General features: G+C 39.7%; 1 protein-coding gene across 2 annotated transcripts in view; it reads left to right on the forward strand.

The window, feature by feature from the left end:
- The window catches only part of cpne4a (copine IVa), a 53,394-nt gene that overhangs the window by 23,049 nt on the left and 10,386 nt on the right, over positions 1–19,959 (forward strand). For both annotated transcript variants that reach the window (XM_057834975.1, XM_057834976.1), the window contains exons 8-12: positions 2,179–2,277; positions 11,154–11,240; positions 13,617–13,676; positions 15,157–15,290; positions 18,892–18,946. In XM_057834975.1, coding sequence (XP_057690958.1) covers positions 2,179–2,277; positions 11,154–11,240; positions 13,617–13,676; positions 15,157–15,290; positions 18,892–18,946 — 435 coding nt within the window. The remainder of the gene's footprint in view (positions 1–2,178; positions 2,278–11,153; positions 11,241–13,616; positions 13,677–15,156; positions 15,291–18,891; positions 18,947–19,959) is intronic.

Here is a 19,959-nt window from a genome sequence, read left to right on the forward strand (position 1 = left end):
TTCCTGCCTTCCTTTTTTTCACGTCATACTTTGGTCCTCGGTTTCTTCATTCTTTCTCTCCTTCCATTTGAGCTTTCCTTCCTCCATTTGCACCCTTACTTCCTTCTTTTCTTGTCATACTTCATGGTATACATGGTCCATTGTTCCTTCCTTCCTTCCTTTGTTTGTTCCTTCCTTCCTTCCTTCCATTTGACTGTCTTTCCTTAATCAAATTGCACCCTTCCTTTTTTTCTTCCTTCCTTCCTTGTAAGCCTTCCTTGTCATCCTTCCTTCCTTCCATTTGACTTTCTTTCCTTCCTTCCTTCCTTCCTTCCTTCCTCTCTTCCAATATTCCTTCCTTCCTTCCATTTGACTTTCCTTCCTTCCTTCCTTCCTTCCTTCCTTCCTTCCTTCCTTCCTTCCCTCCCTCCCTCCCTCCCTCCCTCCCTCCCTCCCTCCCTCCCTCCTTCCTTCCTTCCTTCCTTCCTTCCTTCCTTCCTTCCTTCCTTCCTTCCTTCCTTCCTTCCTTCCTTCCTTCCTTCCTTCCTTCCTTCCTTCCTTCCTTCCTTCCCTACCTCCCTCCCTTCCTATACATGGTCCATTGTTCCTTCCTTCCTTCCATTTGACTTTCTTTCCTTCATCAAATTGCACCCTTCCTTCCTTCCTTCCTTCCTTCCTTCCTCCCTCCCTCCCTCCCTGCCTTCCTTTTTTTCATGTCATACTTTGGTCCTCGGTTTCTTCATTCTTTCTCTCTTTCCATTTGACCTTTCCTTCCTCCATTTGCACCCTTACTTCCTTCTTTTCTTGTCATACTTCATGGTATACATGGTCCATTGTTCCTTCCTTCCATTTGACTGTCTCTCCTTGATCAAATTGCACCCTTCCTTTTTTTCCTTCCTTCCTTCCTTCCTTCCTTGTAAGCCTTCCTTGTCATCCTTCCTTCCTTCCTTCCTTCTTGTCATACTTTGGTCCATTCTTCCATTTAACTTTCTGTCCCTACTTTCTTCCTTTTCCTTCCTTTCTTTTGTCATATTTTCATCTGTTGTTCCTTCCTTTATTCCCTCCTTTCATTTAACCTTTTCTTCCTTAATTTACACCATTCCTTCCTTCCTTCCTTCCTCCCTCCCTCCCACCCTCCCTTCCTTTTTTTCTTGTCATACTATGGTCCTCGGTTTCTTCATTCTTTCCCTCCTTCCATATGACCTTTCCTTCCTCCATTTGCACCTTTACTTCCTTATTTTCTTGTCATACTTCATGGTATACATGGTCCATTGTTCCTTCCTTTCTTTGTTCCTTCCTTCCTTCCTTTTAGTCCATCCATCTATCCATCCATCCATCCATCCATCCATCCATCCATCCATCCATCCATCCATCCATCCATCCATCCATCCATCCATCCATCCATCCATCCATCCATCCATCCTTCCTTCCTTCCTCCCTTCCAATACTTCCTTCATCCCAATATTCCTTCCTTCCTTCCTTCCTTCCTTTCTCTCTTCCAATATTCCTTCCTTCCTTCCTTCCAATCCTTCCTTCCTTCCAATCCTTCCTTCCTCCCTTCCAATACTTCCTTCCTTCCTTTCGTGTCATACTTCGGGTCAACTGTTTTTCCTTCCTACCTCCCTTCATTCCCTCCTTCCATTTGACCTTTCCTTCCTCCATTTGCACCCTTACTTCCATCTTTTTCTTGTCATACTTCTACATCTTCTACTACTACATCATAATGATATATACGGTCCATTTTTCCTCCCTTCCTTTCATTTGACTTTTTTTCCCTCCTCAACTTGCATCCTACCTTCCCTCTTTGATTCCGCCCAATTTCACCTACAACCTTTCTCTTGATCACTTCTTTCCTTCTCAACCCCCTTTGTCGGTTCCTTTGCTGCCTTACTTTATAATTAAGACCAATGAATCCATTATTTATGCAGTACTTTCTTTCCTTCATTTCCCCTTTACCTCCTTCCTTCCTTTCTTTCACCCCTATCATTTTTTCATTTTTTTCTTCCTGCCACGTCCACAGCGACACACACGCAAACACACACTCATCACCAAATTGTCTGGTGTTGCTCTCTGTTGATATGATGACATCATTACCGCTTCATTAACTCATCAAATAAATGCAATCAACTGAGAGAAATTCTGCCCATAACCTTAGGCTTATCAGCTAATCATCAAGCATGCGTTTATGTGCCTACTCAGTGCACGGTGTGGGACTGGGACTCCAACGGCAAACACGACTACATCGGCGAATTCGAGGCCACCTTCCAAGAGATGCGGGGCGCCATCGAAGGACGACAGGTACCCCGAAACCACCTCCACTGAATCCATCGTCAACTGTGGAATTTGAGTGTTAAATGAGGCGAATAACAACACGGCATGTTTAAGCGGCAGACGTGACGAGCGAGCAAAACTCGTAAAGAGGAGCAGATGTTTAGCGTCTTCGGAGACCAACTCTGCCGAGTGTTGACGGGTCGAACTTTGGAAAGACAACAAAAAACAAAAAAAATTAAAAAGCTCCAGAATTCCCACCGAGTCCAAAGCGTGAAAACTTGTGATCCGTTTTCAAGTTGAGCTGCTGAGGCAATTTAACGGATCGTCGAGTTGCACAACTACACACCGACGAGTGCGCGACGTGAGCGTATGTGGCATGAGACTTGCAATGTGCTGCTAAGGGGCCGTGAGACGGCTAGGGTTGCACGGAGACAATGAGACGGTAGGAGATGTTGGCCTTGGAAACCATCTGACGAGGAGACTGAAAGCTATAAGAGCATGAGACGTGCCTGAGGACGGGGAAAAATAGGTGTCCTTTGTCGCGTATATGCCCAAATTGCCTCTTTGCCATCTGTTGTTTGTATGTTGTCGTTTCTTAGTGCCTTGTGGCTTTATGGAAAATAAACATTCAACTCTTTACAGGGCAAGTACGGAGCCCCCCCCCCCCCCACCACCACCCAGGTGCCAGGGTAGAAAAAAATGTTTTCATTGCTATTATGTACCAACACATTAGCAATTTATGCGTACAGATTACTAAACAGTACCCACAGTTTCAGTTTACTAAACTGTACCCACAGTTTAGTCATCTATACCCACGTTTGACGATTTTGTACCCACAGATCACTAAATTGTACCCACAGTTTTGTAAATTGTGGGGACAGATTGGTCATCTGCTATTACAGGTAACTAATTTGTAGGTATAGGTAACTAACATGGTCCCACAGTTTAGTAATTTATGTGTGCAGATTACTAAACAGTACCCACAGTTTAGTAATTTATGTGTGCAGATTACTAAACTGTGCCCACAGTTTAGTAATCTGTACCCACAGATGACGATTTTGTACACACAGATCACTAAATTGTACCCACAGTTTTGTAAATTGTTGGTAATCTGTTGTTACAGGTAATTAATTTGTAGGTACAGGTAACTAACATGGTCCCACAGTTTACTAAACTGTACCCACGGATTACTAAACAGCACCCACAGTTTAGTAATTTGTTTACAGACTACTAAACTGTACCAACAGTTAAGTAATCTATACCCACAGATGACGATTTTGTACCCACAGATCACTAAATTGTACCCGCGGTGTAATAAACTGTGGGTACAGATTAATCGGTTGTGAGAACAGGTAACAGGTACTGTGGGTATTGGTAACTAATCTGTACCCACGGTTTCTAAATTGTGGGCACAGATTGGTAATCTGTTGTTACAGGTAACTAATTTGTAGGTATAGGTAACTAATATGGTCCCACAGTTTAGTAAATTATGGGTACAGATTGGTAATCTGTTGTTACAGGTAATTTTACAGGTACAGTTTAGTAAACAGTACCCACAGTTTAGTCATTTATGTATCCAGATTACTAAACAGTACCCACAGTTTAGTAATCTGTAACAGGAAACAGGTACTGTGGGTATTGTGAGAACAGGTAACAGGTACTGTGGGTAATGGTAACTAGTCTGTACCCACAGTTTTGTAATTGTGGGGACAGATTGGTAATCTGTTGTTTCAGGTAACTAACATGGTCCCACAGTTTACTAAACTGTACCCACAGATTACTAAATAGTACCCACAGTTTAGTAATTTATGTGTGCAGATTACTAAACTGTACCCACAGTTTAGTAATCTGTACCCACGGATGACGATTTTGTACCCACAGATCACTAAATTGTATCCACAGTGTAGTAAACTGTGGGTACAGATTAATCAGTTGTGAGAACAGGTAACAGGTACTGTGAGTATTGTGAGAACGGGTAACAGGTACTGTGGGTAATGGTAACTAATCTGTACCCACAGTTTTGTAAATTGCGGGGACAGATTGGTAATCTGTTGTTACAGGTAATTTATTTGTAGGTACAGGTAACTAATATGGTCCCACAGTTCACTAAACTGTACCCACAGTTTAGTAAATGGTGGGTACAGGTTTGTCGGGTAAAGGTAACTAATCTGCGTTTCACAGTTCATTAATCAGTACCCACATATTACTAATATGTACCCACAGTTTAGTTACCTGTATCCACATATTACTAATCTCTACCCACAGATAACTAAATTGTAACCACTGTGTAGTAAACTGTGGGTACAGATTAATCATCTGTGGGTTAAGGTAACTAATATGGTCCCACAGTTTACTACACTGTGCCCACATTTTAGTTATCTTTACCCACAGATTACTAAATGGTACTCACAGATGACAAAATGGCACCAACAGTGTGGTAAACCGCAGGTAAAGATCGGTACCCACAGATTACTAGTTGTACACACAGTTTATTAATCTGTACCCACAAATGACAAAATTGTAACCACAGTGCAGTAAACTGTGGGTACAGATTAATCATCTGCGGGTTAAGGTAACTAAACTTGGGTTTATAGTTTATTAATCTGTATCCACGTTTTAGTAATCTCTACCCACATATTACTAATATATTCCCAGTTAGATTACTATCTGTTCCTACAGGTGACCAAATTGTACCCACAGTTTAGTAAATGGTGGGTACAGGTACATCTGTGGGTAAAAGTAACTAACCTGTGGTTCACAATTCATTAATCTGTACCTAGAGATTACTAATATGGGCCCACAGTTTAGTTACCTGTATCCACAGATTATTCATCTGTACCCACAGGTGATTAAATTGTACCCACAGTTTAGTAAACTGTGGGTACAGACAACTAACCTGTGGTTTACAGTTCATTACCCAGTTCTATACCCACAGTTTAGTTATCTGTACCCACTTATTACTAATATGTACCCACAACTGTACCCAGACTGGACCCACAGTTTAGTAATCTGTACCCACAGATGACGATTTTGTACCCAGAGATCACTAAATTGTATCCACAGTGTAGTAAACTGTGGGTACAGATTAATCAGTTGTGAGAACAGGTAACAGGTACTGTGGGTAATGGTAACTAATCTGTACCCACAGTTTTGTAAATTATGGGTACAGATTGGTAATCTGTTGTTACAGGTAATTTACAGGTACTAATGTACCCACAGATTTATTCATCTGTAGCCAAAGGTAACTAAATTGTACCCACAGTTTAGTAAACCATGGGTACAGATTAGTCACCTGTGGGTACAGGTAACTAATCTGTGGTTTACAGTTCATGAATCTATACCCACATAGATACTTGTATACACATATTACTAATCTGTACCCACAGGTGACTAAATTGTACCCACAGATTAGTAAATGGTGGGTACAGATTAGTCTTCTGTGAGTACGGGTAACTAATCTGAACCAACAGTTCAATTATCTCTAACCACAGATTACTAACTGTCCACACAATTTAGTAATCTGTACCCACAAATTACTAATATGTACCCATAGTTTAGTTACCTGTATCTACATAGTATTAATCTGTACCCACAGTTTAGTAAATGGATGGTGCAGATTGGTCATCTGTTGGTACAGGTAACTAGTATGTACCAACAGTTTAATTATCTGTACCCACATATTACCAATATGTACCTACAGATTTATTCATCTGTAGCCAAAGGTGACTAAATTGTACCCACAGTTTAGGAAACCATGGGTACAGATTAGTCATCTGTGGGCACAGGTAACTAATCTGTGGTTTACAGTTCATGAATCTGTACTCACATTGATACTTGTATACACATATTACTAATCTGTACCCACAGGTCACTAAATTGTACCCACGGATTAGTAAATGGTGGGTACAGATTAGTCTTCTGTGAGTACAGGTAACTAATCTGAACCAACAGTTTAATTATCTCTAACCACTGTCCCCACAGTTTAGTAATCTGTACCCACAAATTACTAATAAGTACCCACAGTTTAGTTACCTGTATCTACATATTATTAATCCGTACCCCCAGTTTAATAAATGGTGGGTGCAGATTAGTCATCTGTGAGTACAAGTAACTAGTATGTACCCACAGTTTAGTAAACCGTGGATACAGATTATTCATCTGTGGGTAGAGGTAACTAATCTGTACCCACAGTTTATGACTAATCTGTGGTTTATAGTTCACTAATATGTACCCACAGTTTAGATACTTGTATCCACAGATTATTAATCTGTACCCACAGTTTAGCAAATTGTGGGTGCAGATTAGTCAAATGTGAGAACAGGTAACTAATCTGAACCCACAGTTGACTAATCCGTACCTACAGTTTACTAAACTGTAGGTATAAATTAGTAATATGTACACACATAGTACTAATATGTACAGTTTAGTTACCTGTATCCACATATTACTAATTTGTACCCACAGGTGACTAAATTGTACTTGTAACTGCTTAGTAAATGGTGGGTACAGATTAGTAATATGTGGATACAGGTAACTGCTCTCTACCCACAGATTACTAATATGTACAAACAGTTTAGATATCTGTACCCACAGATTAATAATCTGTACAGTATAGTTATCTGTACCCACAGATTACAAATCTGTACCCACAGTTTACTAATCTATGTCCAGAGTTTAGCAGTGACCTGGAAACGGTAGTCACCAATTTGGTCTGTGGGTACAGTTTAGTAATCTGTATCCACAGTTCAGTAATCTGTACTCACAGTTTTGTAATCTCTGAGTACAGTTCACGAATATGCAACCACAGTTGAGCAATTACTTTGTAATTAGGGTGCAGATTTCCGATCAAATTTTTTCTACCCTGGCCCCTGGACAGGCTAAACCCCCCCAAATTTTTTTTAGATTAAAAAAAAAAAAAAAATCTCCTCTGCAAACTACTGTCTATACTTTGCACTTTATGCAAAGTCATACTTTTAACGAGTCAATGAGACACTAAACCTATTTCATTATTATTAGAGCGTTTTATTATTTTACCATGAGACTCCCGCCAGTGTCTGACCTCCCTTTAAACGCTAAACTAACCCGGTTATACCATGAGTGTTGGCGTCAAGTGGGCGCTAGCAGGCTAAAGTAGCTCAAATGAAGCTGAACCAGCGAAACCTGAGCCGCTAATTGAAGCTTCCAGCATAGACAGGAATATCCAATTAGTAGCAGCCCGCCTGAAAAGTCTTCACTCACACAAAGTTGCCTGCCAACCCTAATTCAAGCGCTAACAGACTTTTGAGAAAATCGGCAACATCTGAAATGATCAAACCCAGCTAGCTCATTAGCTTGTAGTTTCAACTGGAAGCTCTGATGTTGCGTATGTGCCACTCGCACGCTAAAAATTAGCTGCTAAGGACTCGCACAGTACATGAATACAGAATGGAGGAAGTGTAAGCATGCTAATGTACATACAACTGTGGACAGTTATATGTTATGGTATTAGACTCCGCCTCCTATTTTTCCTTTCCCGCTGCCTACTTCTTTCTCCTGTCTTCGTTCTTCTCCTCCCCTTCTGCTTCATTTCCTCCTACTTTATCCTGTGATCCTCCTATTCTTTTTCTTGTTTTCTTTTTGCTTCTACTTTTTCCTCCTGTTCTTCCTTCTCTTCCCTCACAACTTCCTTCTTTTTCTCTGCCTTGTCTCCTCCTGTTTCCTTATCCTTCCTTCTACACTTCCTCTTGTTCTCCATCTTCCTGTGCCTACCTTCTTTTTCTTTCTCTTCCTTCTTCTACTTCTCTTCCTCCAATTCTTTTTGTTTTACTTGTGCTTCTACTCTTTTTCCTTCTAGCTATCTTCTTCCTGATCTCCTTTCTGATCTCTTCCTTCTTTTACTCTTCCTTGTCTCCCCATGTTTCCTGGTCCCTTCTTCCACCCTTCCCCCTCTATCTTCATTGTCGTTCTTCCTCCTTCTCTTCTCTTCTCTTCTTTTCTCTCCTCCCCTTCTTCCTGCTTTTCTTTCTTTCTTCTATTCTCTCCTTGCTCCACCTCTTATCTTCTGTCCTTCCTTCTCTTCTCCTCTTTGGTTCTTCTTCCTCCTCTTCTCTCCTTGTGCCTCCTCTTCTGTCTTTCCTCCTCGTCTCTTCTCTACTGTTCTGTCCTTCTTCCTTCTCATTTCTTCCTTCCTCAACTTCACTCTACTTAACATGTTACTCTTCCATTTCTTCTCCCTTTTCTCTTGTTACTCTCCTTCCTCCTCTTCTGTCCTTCCTCTTTTCTTCATGCTCTTCTCTCCTTGCTCCTCCTCTTCTACTCTTTTGCCCTTCCTTCTCTTCTCTCCTTCTTCCTTCTTTACTGTTCTGTCGTTCTTCTCTTCTTTCCTTCTTCATTCCTCAACTTCACTCTCCTTTACATGTTACTCTTCCATGTCTTCTTTTCACTTGTTACTCTCCTTCCTCCTCTTCTCTTCTGTCCTTCTTGCTCTTCTCTTCTGTCCATCCTCCTCTGCTCTCCTTGCTTCTCTTCTTCTGTCCTTCCTTCTCTACTCTCCTTCTTCTCTTCTGTCCTTCTTGCTCTCTTCTTCTGTCCTTCCTTCTCTACTCTCCTTGCTTCTCCTCTTCTGTCCTTCTTGCTCTTCTCTTTTGCCCATCCTTCTCTACTCACTTCTCCTTTTTCTCTTCTGTCCTTACTTCTCTTCTGTCCTTGCTTTTCTACTGTCCTTACTTCACCTCTTCTGTCCTTCTTGCTCTTCTCTTCTGTCCTTCCTTCTCTACTCTCCTTTCTTCTCCTCTTCTGTCCTTCTTGCTCTTCCCTTCTGTCCTTCCTTCTCTACTCTCCTTGCTTCTCCTCTTCTTCTCTTCCGTCCTTCTTTCTCTACTCTCCTTCTTCTCTTCTGTCCTTCTTGCTCTTCTCTTCTGTCCTTCCTTCTCTACTCTCCTTGCTTCTCTTCTTCTTCTCTTCAGTCCTTCTTGCTCTTCTCTTTTGCCCATCCTTCTCTACTCGCTTCTCCTTTTTCTCTTCTGTCCTTCTTGCTCTTCTTTTCTGTCCTTACTTTTCTACTGTCCTTACTTCTCCTCTTCTGTCCTTCCTGCTCTTCTCTTCTGTGCTTCCTTCTCTACTCTCCTTTCTTCTCCTCTTCTCTTCTGTCCTCACTTCTCTACTCTCCTAGCTTCTTCTCTTCTGTCCATCCTCCTCTACGCTCCTTGCTTCTCCTCTTCTGTCCTTCCTTCTCTGCTCTCCTTCCTTCTCTTCTGTCCTTCTTGCTCTTCTCTTCTGTCCATCCTTCTCTACTCACTTCTCCTTTTTCTCTTCTGTCCTTACTTCTCTTCTGTCCTTGCTTTTCTACTGTCCTTACTTCACCTCTTCTGTCCTTCTTGCTCTTCTCTTCTGTCCTTCCTTCTCTACTCTCCTTTCTTCTCCTCTTCTGTCCTTCTTGCTCTTCCCTTCTGTCCTTCCTTCTCTACTCTCCTTGCTTCTCCTCTTCTTCTCTTCCGTCCTTCTTTCTCTACTCTCCTTCTTCTCTTCTGTCCTTCTTGCTCTTCTCTTCTGTCCTTCCTTCTCTACTCTCCTTGCTTCTCTTCTTCTTCTCTTCAGTCCTTCTTGCTCTTCTCTTTTGCCCATCCTTCTCTACTCGCTTCTCCTTTTTCTCTTCTGTCCTTCTTGCTCTTCTTTTCTGTCCTTACTTTTCTACTGTCCTTACTTCTCCTCTTCTGTCCTTCCTGCTCTTCTCTTCTGTGCTTCCTTCTCTACTCTCCTTTCTTCTCCTCTTCTCTTCTGTCCTCACTTCTCTACTCTCCTAGCTTCTTCTCTTCTGTCCATCCTCCTCTACGCTCCTTGCTTCTCCTCTTCTGTCCTTCCTTCTCTGCTCTCCTTCCTTCTCTTCTGTCCTTCTTGCTCTTCTCTTCTGTCCTTCATTCTCTACTCTATTTGCTTCTCCTTTTCTCTTCTGTCCTTCCTTTTCTTACTTCTCTTCTTGCGATTCTCTTCTCTTCCGTTTTTCCTTCTCTACTCTCCTAGCTTCTACTCTTCTGTCCATCCTCCTCTACGCCCCTTGCTTCTCCTCCTTTTATCTTCTGTTCTTCCTTCTCTACTCTCCTTCCTCCTTCTCTTCTGGCCTTCTTGCTCTTCTCTTCTGTCCTTCCTTCTCTACTCTCCTTGATTCTCCTCTTCTCTTCTGTCCTTCCTTCTCTACTCTCCTTCATTCTCTTCTGTCCTTCTTGCTCTTCTCTTCTGTCCTTCCTTCTCTACGCTCCTTCGTCTTTCCTCAACTCAACTTTTTCTCTTTTTACTCTCTTCTTATCTCTTCCTTCCTTCCTTCCTTCTACACTTCCTCTCCTACTCCTGCTCTCTACTTTCCTTTTCCTCTCCTCTATTAATGAATGAATGAATTGGTTAATATAACTTATATCTACGCAACGTGAAATGGAAGTTTTTCAGGTTACTTGGACTTTCAACTAAACGACGATGTAAAGGTCGGTGTGAACACAAAACGGCATTTGGCAACGGGCGTAGGGCGAGCGATAAAAAACAGCTGAATGCAGCTTAAATGGTGGACGAAGCACGAACGTCGTTAAGTCGAAACATCGTAAAGTCGAGGACATCGTTAACCGAGGGCTTCCTGTACTCATCCTACTCTTTTCCCTATCACCTCCTATTCCTCATCTCGTGTTCTTCATCCTAAAGCTCTTCATACCTCTCCCCGTTCCCCTCCACCTCTCCGAGCTCCTTCAATTGTTAATTTGTTGGCCTCCCGCCTTCCTCGTCTCCCTCACCGCATGTTTAGTGACTCAGTGACACACAGTAAGCCTCACAAAATACCCAGGCAGAAATAATGAGCATTCAGCTCCAAGCAGGAGCTATTATTTCAGCCTTGCACTATGTTCACACGATATGTGCGTGTGTCTTCATACATGTGTATGTAGGTGCAGTGGCCGTGCATCAATTCCAAATACAAAGTGAAGAAGAAGGCCTACAAGAACTCCGGCATCGTCATCCTCAGCCAGTGCAAGGTCAGCAAGGCTCTTACCTGTCTGATTTAGTTTCGAACCCAGAACCAGAGAACGCTAGGCAAGCTAGTGACGGATGAGCGGCGAGGTACAGGCAGAGCCGAGAGACAGAATGAGAGCAGCCGCTGCCCTTAATGAGGACAACACCACCACAACGACATTAGGGATTTGAATGGAGTCCACTTAATGCTTTCATTAATAATTGTGCATCACTGCGTCCAATGTTAGTCTACTATTTTATTCCACGCATTTTCTTTTTTTAACACCTACCCCCTCATGCATTTTGGATCTGATTAATTTTTGCAGCGGGGCCGAGGACGAAAAGTGGTATTTGCCATGTGGCAGAATTAATTTTGCCACGTAGAATTTTTTTTGCCATGTGGCAAAATTGATTTTGCCATGTGGCATTTTTTTGCCATGTGGGATTTTTTTTTTTTTTTGCCATGTGGCAAAATTGATTTTGCCATTTGGCTTTTTTTTCCCCATGTGGCAAAATTTATTTTCCATGTGGCATTTTTTTCTGCCATGTGGCAAAATTGACTTTGCAATGTGTCATTTTTTGCCATGTGGCCTTTTTTTGCAATGTAGCCTTTTTTTTCCATGTGGCATTTTTTTGCCATGTGGCAAGATTGATTTTCCCATGTGGCAAGGTTGATTTTGCCATGTGGCAAAGTTGATTTTGCCATGTGGCAAAATGGATTTTGCCATGTGGCAGAATTAATTTTGCCATGTAGAATTTTTTTTGCCATGTGGCAAAATTGATTTTACCATGTGGCATTTTTTTGCCCTGTGGGATTTTTTTTTGCCATGTGGCAAAATTGATTTTGCCATTTGGCTTTTTTTCCCCATGTGGCACACTTTATTTTCCACGTGGCATTTTTTTCTGCCATGTGGCAAAATTGACTTTGCAATATGGCCTTTTTTTGCCATGTGGCCTTTTTTTTCCATGTGGCATTTTTTTGCCATGTGGCAAGGTTGATTTTGCCATGTGGCATTTTTTTGCCATGTGGCAAAATAAATTTTGCCATGTGGCATTTTTTCCACATGTGGCAAAATTGATTTTCCATGTGGCATTTTTTTCTGCCATGTGGCATTTTTTTGCCTTATGGCAAGATTGATTTTGCCATGTGGCGTTTTTTTTTTCCCATGTGGCAAATTAATTTTTCCATGTGGCATTTTTGGTATGTGGCAAAATGGATGCGCAGTAATGTAAAGTGTATGGTGAAAAATCACAACCACACGTTTTTCTGCCATTCAAAATGAATGGAAAATTTGGACGTGCATAGTCCTCAATGTCATGTATGTGCATGGCCTGCCACAAACCAAAATTCATTTTGCCACATACCAATAAAAAATGCCAAATATCAATAAAAAATGCCACATGTCAAAATACATTTTGCCACATACCAATAAAAATGCCACATGGCAAAATCCATTTTGCCACATGGCAAAATCCATTTTGCCACATGGCAAAAAAAAAGCCACATGGCAAAATCAATTTTGCCACATTGCAAAAAAAAAAGCCACATGGCAAAAAATGCCACCTGGCAAAGTCCATTTTGCCACGTACTAATAAAAAATGCCACATTTCAAAATCAATTTTGCCACATGCCAAAAAATGCTACATGGCAAAAAAAAAAAAAAAAAAAGAAAAAGAAAAAAAAAAAGAAAAGCCACATGGCAAAATCCATTTTGCCACATACCAATAAAAATGCCACATGGCACAATCCATTTTGCCACATACCAATAAAAATGCCACGTGGTAAAATTCATTTGGCCACATTGCAAAAAAAAAAGCCACATGGCAAAATCCATTTTGCCACATACCAATAAAAAATGGCGCATTTCAAAATCAATTTTGCCACCATGAATTGTAGTCTTCACCTGCCCTTTAAATTCTAAATATTATTCATGTCATACTGTGTTATTTCAACACTTTCATTTCAAATTTATTTCATCCATTTTTCGTACTTATTTCCATTTATTAACACTAACTGATCGGTCGCCATCGACAGCAACAGACGTCCGATCCATTTGAAGTAGGAACAATGAAATCCGTTCATTTTTTTTTTCTTTCTTTTATTGTATAAGTCAAGCTTCCCCTTCTTTCATCCCTTCTTCCCCTCATTCCATTGTTCCTCTCATCTCCGGTCCATCTGAACATCTCAGAGGAGTCGAGGGCCCCCTTTGAGAACCCCCCCCAGGCATCCTTGCTCCACTTTATTACCATTTCTCGTCCTCTGTGCGGTACAATTTACATAAACGCGACATGCGAGAGGTCAGAGGTCACTTCCACGTTACATGGACTAAAACAGGCATACCTCGTTCATCTCGTGATGAAATTTCATCCAACTTTTCACTCTTTTATTGTGGTCACAGATCATCAAGATGCATTCTTTCCTGGATTACATCATGGGGGGCTGCCAAATCCAATTTACGGTGAGCGCACACATGCACGCGCACACACTCCGAGTAGCATCCAGCGTCCTGCATCTTATTCCATCAAGAAACGGCGCCGGGTTCTCGGAGTGGTCCTGATCAGGTTGCCACGGCAACGGTAACCAAGGCAACACCGACCCGCCGTCCCGGTGTCCCACTTAGAGACCCCGACAGCGGTCGCCCCGGTCCCGACGGTCAGGCGAGAGTGTCAAGGGCGCGTTGCTTTGACAACGCGGCAAACAGGAAGTCTTTTCAAAGTGGAAGGGATTTTTAAAATAAAACAGGAAGAGATTGAAGTCATTCCCTGGCGTCCAACTAAACGTGATTGCTGCCAGACCTCCCAGTCCAAATGGATTGGACGTCTATGTGGCTGTCAGTGGGAGGCAATGAGTTAGAAGTAACGATAAAAGTAAACCATGCAGCCTGAAGGGAATAGTTACTTTTCTCGCACACACTTTTGGAGCCTTTTTTTAATTGGCTAAAGCCTTACAATCCCTCTCCCTACGATTAGAAATATTGTGGGAAGCAATGTGGGGAAGAAAGGTAGTAATTGATCTTTTTCTGAACACCCTATGTTATTTCCCAACGCAGAGAATATATATCAATTGGTACCACTACGCACAGTCATGGTTGCACCTCCCATCATGCATTTGGGCATGGCTACAGTATCATTTACTGAAAGCTCAACAAATACACTAGATGGCAATATTTAGTCACAATATACAAAGTCACAAATCTTTCTATCCGTGGATCCCTCTCACAGAAAGAATGTTAATAAAGTAAATGAGGATTTATTGTCATAATAAACAAATACAGTACTTATGTACTGTATGTTGAATGTATATATTCGTCCGAGTTTTTTTTTTAATGCATTGCCAAAATGTATATGATCGGGAAAAATTATCGGGAATGATTGGAATTGAATTGGGAGCAAAAAAAAAAAGCAATCGGATCGGGAAATATCGGGATCGGCAGATACTCAAACTAAAACGATCGGGATTGGATCGGGAGCAAAAAAACATGATGGGAACAACCCTAATCACTGTATAGAAAAGTAATTTGAAAAATACAGCAAAAAAGGGAAAATCCTAAGTGGGAGGGCCAACTCTTCCACTTAAAAAAATAGTTTAAAAAATTCTTTATTGTCTGCCATTGAAGGCTTTAGACGTCTAATCCCCTTGAAGCGTGAGGGTTGGCAGCAAAAGAACGTCAGACGGATTGGACGTCTACTAGTCATAAACTAATTCCAATTTACGGCAGAAGCATGAAAAGACCTTTCATCGCCCCTCCCAAAATGGCCTTGGAGCGGCCATGCTAGTAGAGGCAACGTTCCTATCAAAGTGAATGCATTGACATTCAAATGAATTCAGTCACCCCTTTCAGTTCAAACTGATTGCACGCCATCATATATCGCCTGCAATCCATGTCACAAGTCACATATCACACATCCTACTCTCTGATTGGCCGCTCTTCTCACCAGGTGGCCATCGACTTCACGGCGTCCAACGGCGACCCTCGCAACAGCTGCTCTCTGCACTACATCCACCCGTACCGACCCAACGAGTACCTAAAGGCGCTGGTCGCCGTGGGCGAAATCTGCCAAGACTACGACAGGTAGTCGTCAAATAATCCCAGAAAGGGGGCTTTCCATGACTTTTGGGGCAGGGGGGGGCACCCCGAAACGCAGTGTCAGCAATAAAATTAATTTACAAGAATATTTATAATAATAAGTTGACAATGAGTGTTTTATCGCCAAGATCGTCATCCATTGAATATGGTACGCCCGTTGGTGTCGTGCCAATGTAGTTACCCCAGTCAAAAATCGTATCCCCTGGGCGGAGCCATATAGAGGTAGATTTGTGTCTTTACTATTCAATCAAAGAAAAAGTTGCTTCAATCAAAATCTATATTTTCAACCCCAAAAAAGTCGCTTCAATCAAAAAATAATGTGTTTGGATGCAAAAATAAATTTGAAACTCAAAAAACAAAAAAATGTGAAAGCTATTTTTCTTTATTTTTTTTTTTTATTGAAGTCGTTTTTTTTAATTGAAGCAACTTTTTTCTTTTTTGAAGTAAAAAAAAAAGATTTGTGTCTTTATTATTCAATCAAAAAAACGTTGCTTCAATCAAAATGTATATTTTGAATTAAAAAAAAAGTGTTTGAATGCAAAAATAAATTAGAAACTCAAAAAAACTACAAAAAACATGCATGTGAAAGCTATTTTTTCTTGTTTTTTTTTTTTTTTTTAATTGAAGAAACTTTTTTTTTTTTTTTTTTGAAGTAATGTTGATTTGTGTTTGGGCCACATTTTGGCTGGAACAGTTTGGTCTTTATTAAATAAAAAAAAAGTTGCTTCAATCAAAATCTATATTTTCAACCAAAAAAAAAAGTCGCTTCAATCAAAAAATAATGTGTTTGAATGCAAATATAAATTTGAAAAAAAAAAAAAAAACCTACAAAAAAAATGCATGTGAAAGCTATTTTTCTTTGATTTTTTTTTTTTTTTTTGATTGAAGTCTTTTTTTTTTTTTAATTGAAGCAACTTTTTTCTTTTTTGATTGAAGTATGTTGATTTGTGTTTGGGCCACATTTTGGCCAGAACAGTTTCGTCTTTATTATTCAACCAAAAAAAAAGTCCCTTCAATCAAAAAATAATGTGTTTAGATGCAAAAATAAATTTGAAACTAAAAAAAAACCTACAAAAAAAATGCAAGTGAAAGCTATTTTTCTATGATTTTATTTCTTTTTTTTGAGTTGAAGTCGTTTTTTTTTTTGTTTTTTTTAATTGAAGCAACTTTTTTTTTTTTGATCGAAGTAATATTGATTTGTGTTTGGGCCACATTTTGGCTAGAACAGTTTGTCTTTATTATTCAACCAAAAAAAAGTCGCTTAAATCAAAAAACAATGTGTTTGAATGCAAAAATAAAATTGAAACTAAAAAAAATTACAAAAAAAAATGAATGTGAAAGCTATTTTTTTTTTATGTTTTTTTTTTTTTTTGATTGAAGTCGGGTTTTTTTGTTTTTTTTTTTAAATTGAAGCAACTTTTTTCTTTTTTGATTGAAGTAATGTTGATTTGTGTTTGGGCCACATTTTGGCTAGAACAGTTTTGTCTTTATTATTCAATCAAAATATATATTTTCAATGAAAAAATAATGTGTTTGAATGCAAAAATAAATTTGAAACAAAAAAAAAACTACAAAAAAATGCATGTGAAAGCTATATTTCTTTGATTTTTTATTCATTTTTTTGATTGAAGTCGTTTCTTTTTTTTTTTTTTTTTTTAAATTGAAGCAACTTTTTTCTTTTTTGATTGAAGTAATGTTGATTTGTGTTCGGGCCACATTTTGGCTAGAACAGTTTTGTCTTTATTATTCAATCAAAAAATTTCTTCAAAAAATCTATTTTCAGAAAGAAAAATCACTTCAATCAAAGAAAAATTTCAATCACTGAAAAGGTTTTTGAATGCGAAAAAATATTTGAGATTGAAAAATTTGCATTTGAACACTTCATTTTTCATTGAAAAGGTTTTCTTTCTTTCTTTGCCCTCCCCTAATATGTTTTCCCCCAAATTACAGTGCCCTCCATAACTATTGGCACCCCTGAAAAAGATGTGTTTTTTAGTTTCTAATATATATATTTTTTAAATTCAAATAATATGGGACCTTAATGGGAAAAAAGAGAAAAATCCAACCTTCAAAACAAGAGCATTTATAATGAAACAATTATTTGACATCAAATAATGTGTCATAATTATTAGCACCCCTGGTGTTAATACTTTGTACAACCCCCTTTTGCCAACTAAACAGCACCTAATCTTCTCTTATAATGTTTCACAAGATGGGAAAAGACAGAAAGAGGGATCTTCAGCCATTCCTATTTGCAGAATCTCTCTAAATCATCCAGAGACCTGGGTCCTCTCCTCTTCAGCTCACCCCACAGGTTTTCAATGGGGTTGAGGTCTGGGGACTGAGATGGCCATGGGAGGAGCACAATTTTGTGTCTGGTGAACCTTTTCTGTGTAGATTTGGCCATATGTTTAGGGTCATTGTCTTGCTGAAAGACCCAGTGACGACCCATCTTCAGCTTTCGGGCAGAGGGAAACAGATTTTGATTTAAAATGTCCTGGTATTTCAAAGCATTCATGATGCCATGCACCCTAACAAGGTTCCCAGGGCCCCACAGCATCCCTGACCCACCCCCATACTTCACAGTCTACACGCCAACAAGCTGTTTGGGAGGCATGCACGGAGAAAACCTTTCCTCACTCGCAATAATAAACGCAAACGTCTGGAGTGCGCCAAGCGGTATTGGGGCTTCAACTGGGACCGTGTGCTTTGGTCAGATGAGACCAAGATTGAGCTTTTTGGCAACAAACAATCTAAGTGGGTCTGGTGTGCCACGAAAGATTTGCCCACTGTGAAGTATGGGGGTGGGTTAGTGATGCTGTGGGGCTGTTTCGCTTCCAAAGGCCCTGGGAACCTTGTTAGGGTGCATGGCATCATGAATGCTTTGAAATACCAGGACATTTTGAATCAAAATCTGTTGCCCTCTGCCCGAAAGCTGAAAATGGGTCGTCACTGGGTCTTGCAGCAAGACTATGACCCTAAACATATGGCCAAATCTACACAGAAATGGTTTACCAGACACAAAATCAAGCTCCTCCCATGGCCATCTCAGTCCCCAGACCTTGTTTTGTTGGCAAAAGGGGGTTGTACAAAGTATTAACACCAGGGGTGCAAATAATTGTGACACACATTATTTGACGTCAAATAATTATTTCTTTATGTGGGATTTTTTTCCCCACTGAATGAATGCACTTGTATTGAAGGTTGGATTTTTCTCTTTTTTTCCATTAAGGTCCCATATTATTTGAATTAAAAAAAAATATTTGAAGCTAAAAAACACATCTTTTTCAGGGGTGCCAATAATTATGGCGGGCACTGTATATACAAAGCAAATGACTGTCTAAGGTGGTATTTACATTATCTGTTCGAAAAATAATTTTGACCCATGTAAAAAAAAATTTTTTTTGTTCATTTCATTCATTTTTGTTGCATTTTAATTGCTTTACAACTTTTATATATACTAGTATGAGAAAGTCAATTACATGCAATGACACATTTTTGGCCACCAGCCCCCCCCCCCCCCTTAAAATCCGCTTACGCTTTCCATTCAGATTGATGACCAATCATAATTTATCTGTTGTTTCAGCGACAAAATGTTCCCGGCATTCGGTTTTGGCGCTCGCATCCCACCTGACTACAAGGTATGTAAATGAACAAACTTCAATTGGATCGGACGTTTACAAGTGATAAACTCATTCCAATTCACAGCAGAACTTGTTTTTCTGTTAATTAGTTGTTTTGTACAATCATTTCCTGACCCAAGTCTTGATAATTGTTGTATCACCATATCGTGAGATCATCATCATCGAGAATCTTGTATCGCAAATCGCATTGTATCATGAGCTACGTATATAAGTATATATTATACTGTATATACAGTCCCTACAGTCCCAGTCTTGTCGCATTCTCTTAAAGCGATCCATGGATAGAAAGACTTGGTAGTTCTTAAAAGATAAATGTTAGTACAAGTTATAGAAATTTTATATTAAAACCCCTCTTAATGTTTTCGTTTTAACAAAATTTGTATAATTTTCAATCAAAAAATAAACCAGGAGCCCGCCATTGTTGATGTCTATAATTACTTACACAATGCTCATGGGTGCTGAAGCCTATGAAATCAGTCAAACCCAAGCGCCAGCAGAGGGCGGCAAAACTCCATAAAACACAATTAACAAGTGGGCAGTTTACTGTACTGTCATTTAAATCTGTCTGAGCGGGGCATGTGCGTTAATTGCGTCAAATATTTTGACGGGATTAATTAAAAAAATTAATTACCGCTCGTTAACGCGATAATTTTGACAGCCCTACTAATAACCTGACTTTTAATAATTCAATTGGTTTTAGAAATGGCTCATATGAAAGCTAAGACCCTCTCAAATGATGTTGAATGTACAAAAAAATATTTGTTTGACTGAAAAAAGATTTATCATTTCATGAAGACATAAAGGTCAAATTTTGGCAAGACAAAACTTTTGTCGCCTACAGAAAGTAGTGCGAAAATTGAACAAAAAATATTTCAAAGACAAAAATATGTTACATAACATAAGCGAATTAAGTAGTGGTGCTGTGAGATCCAAATGTAATATTTTTATGACTTCCGTGGGCTTCGGTGAGGATTCAAACAATTTATTGATGAAGTCATCAGCAACATCAA

Source organism: Corythoichthys intestinalis, chromosome 4 (assembly GCF_030265065.1).
Source record: "Corythoichthys intestinalis isolate RoL2023-P3 chromosome 4, ASM3026506v1, whole genome shotgun sequence".
NCBI classification, from domain to species: Eukaryota; Metazoa; Chordata; class Actinopteri; order Syngnathiformes; family Syngnathidae; genus Corythoichthys; species Corythoichthys intestinalis.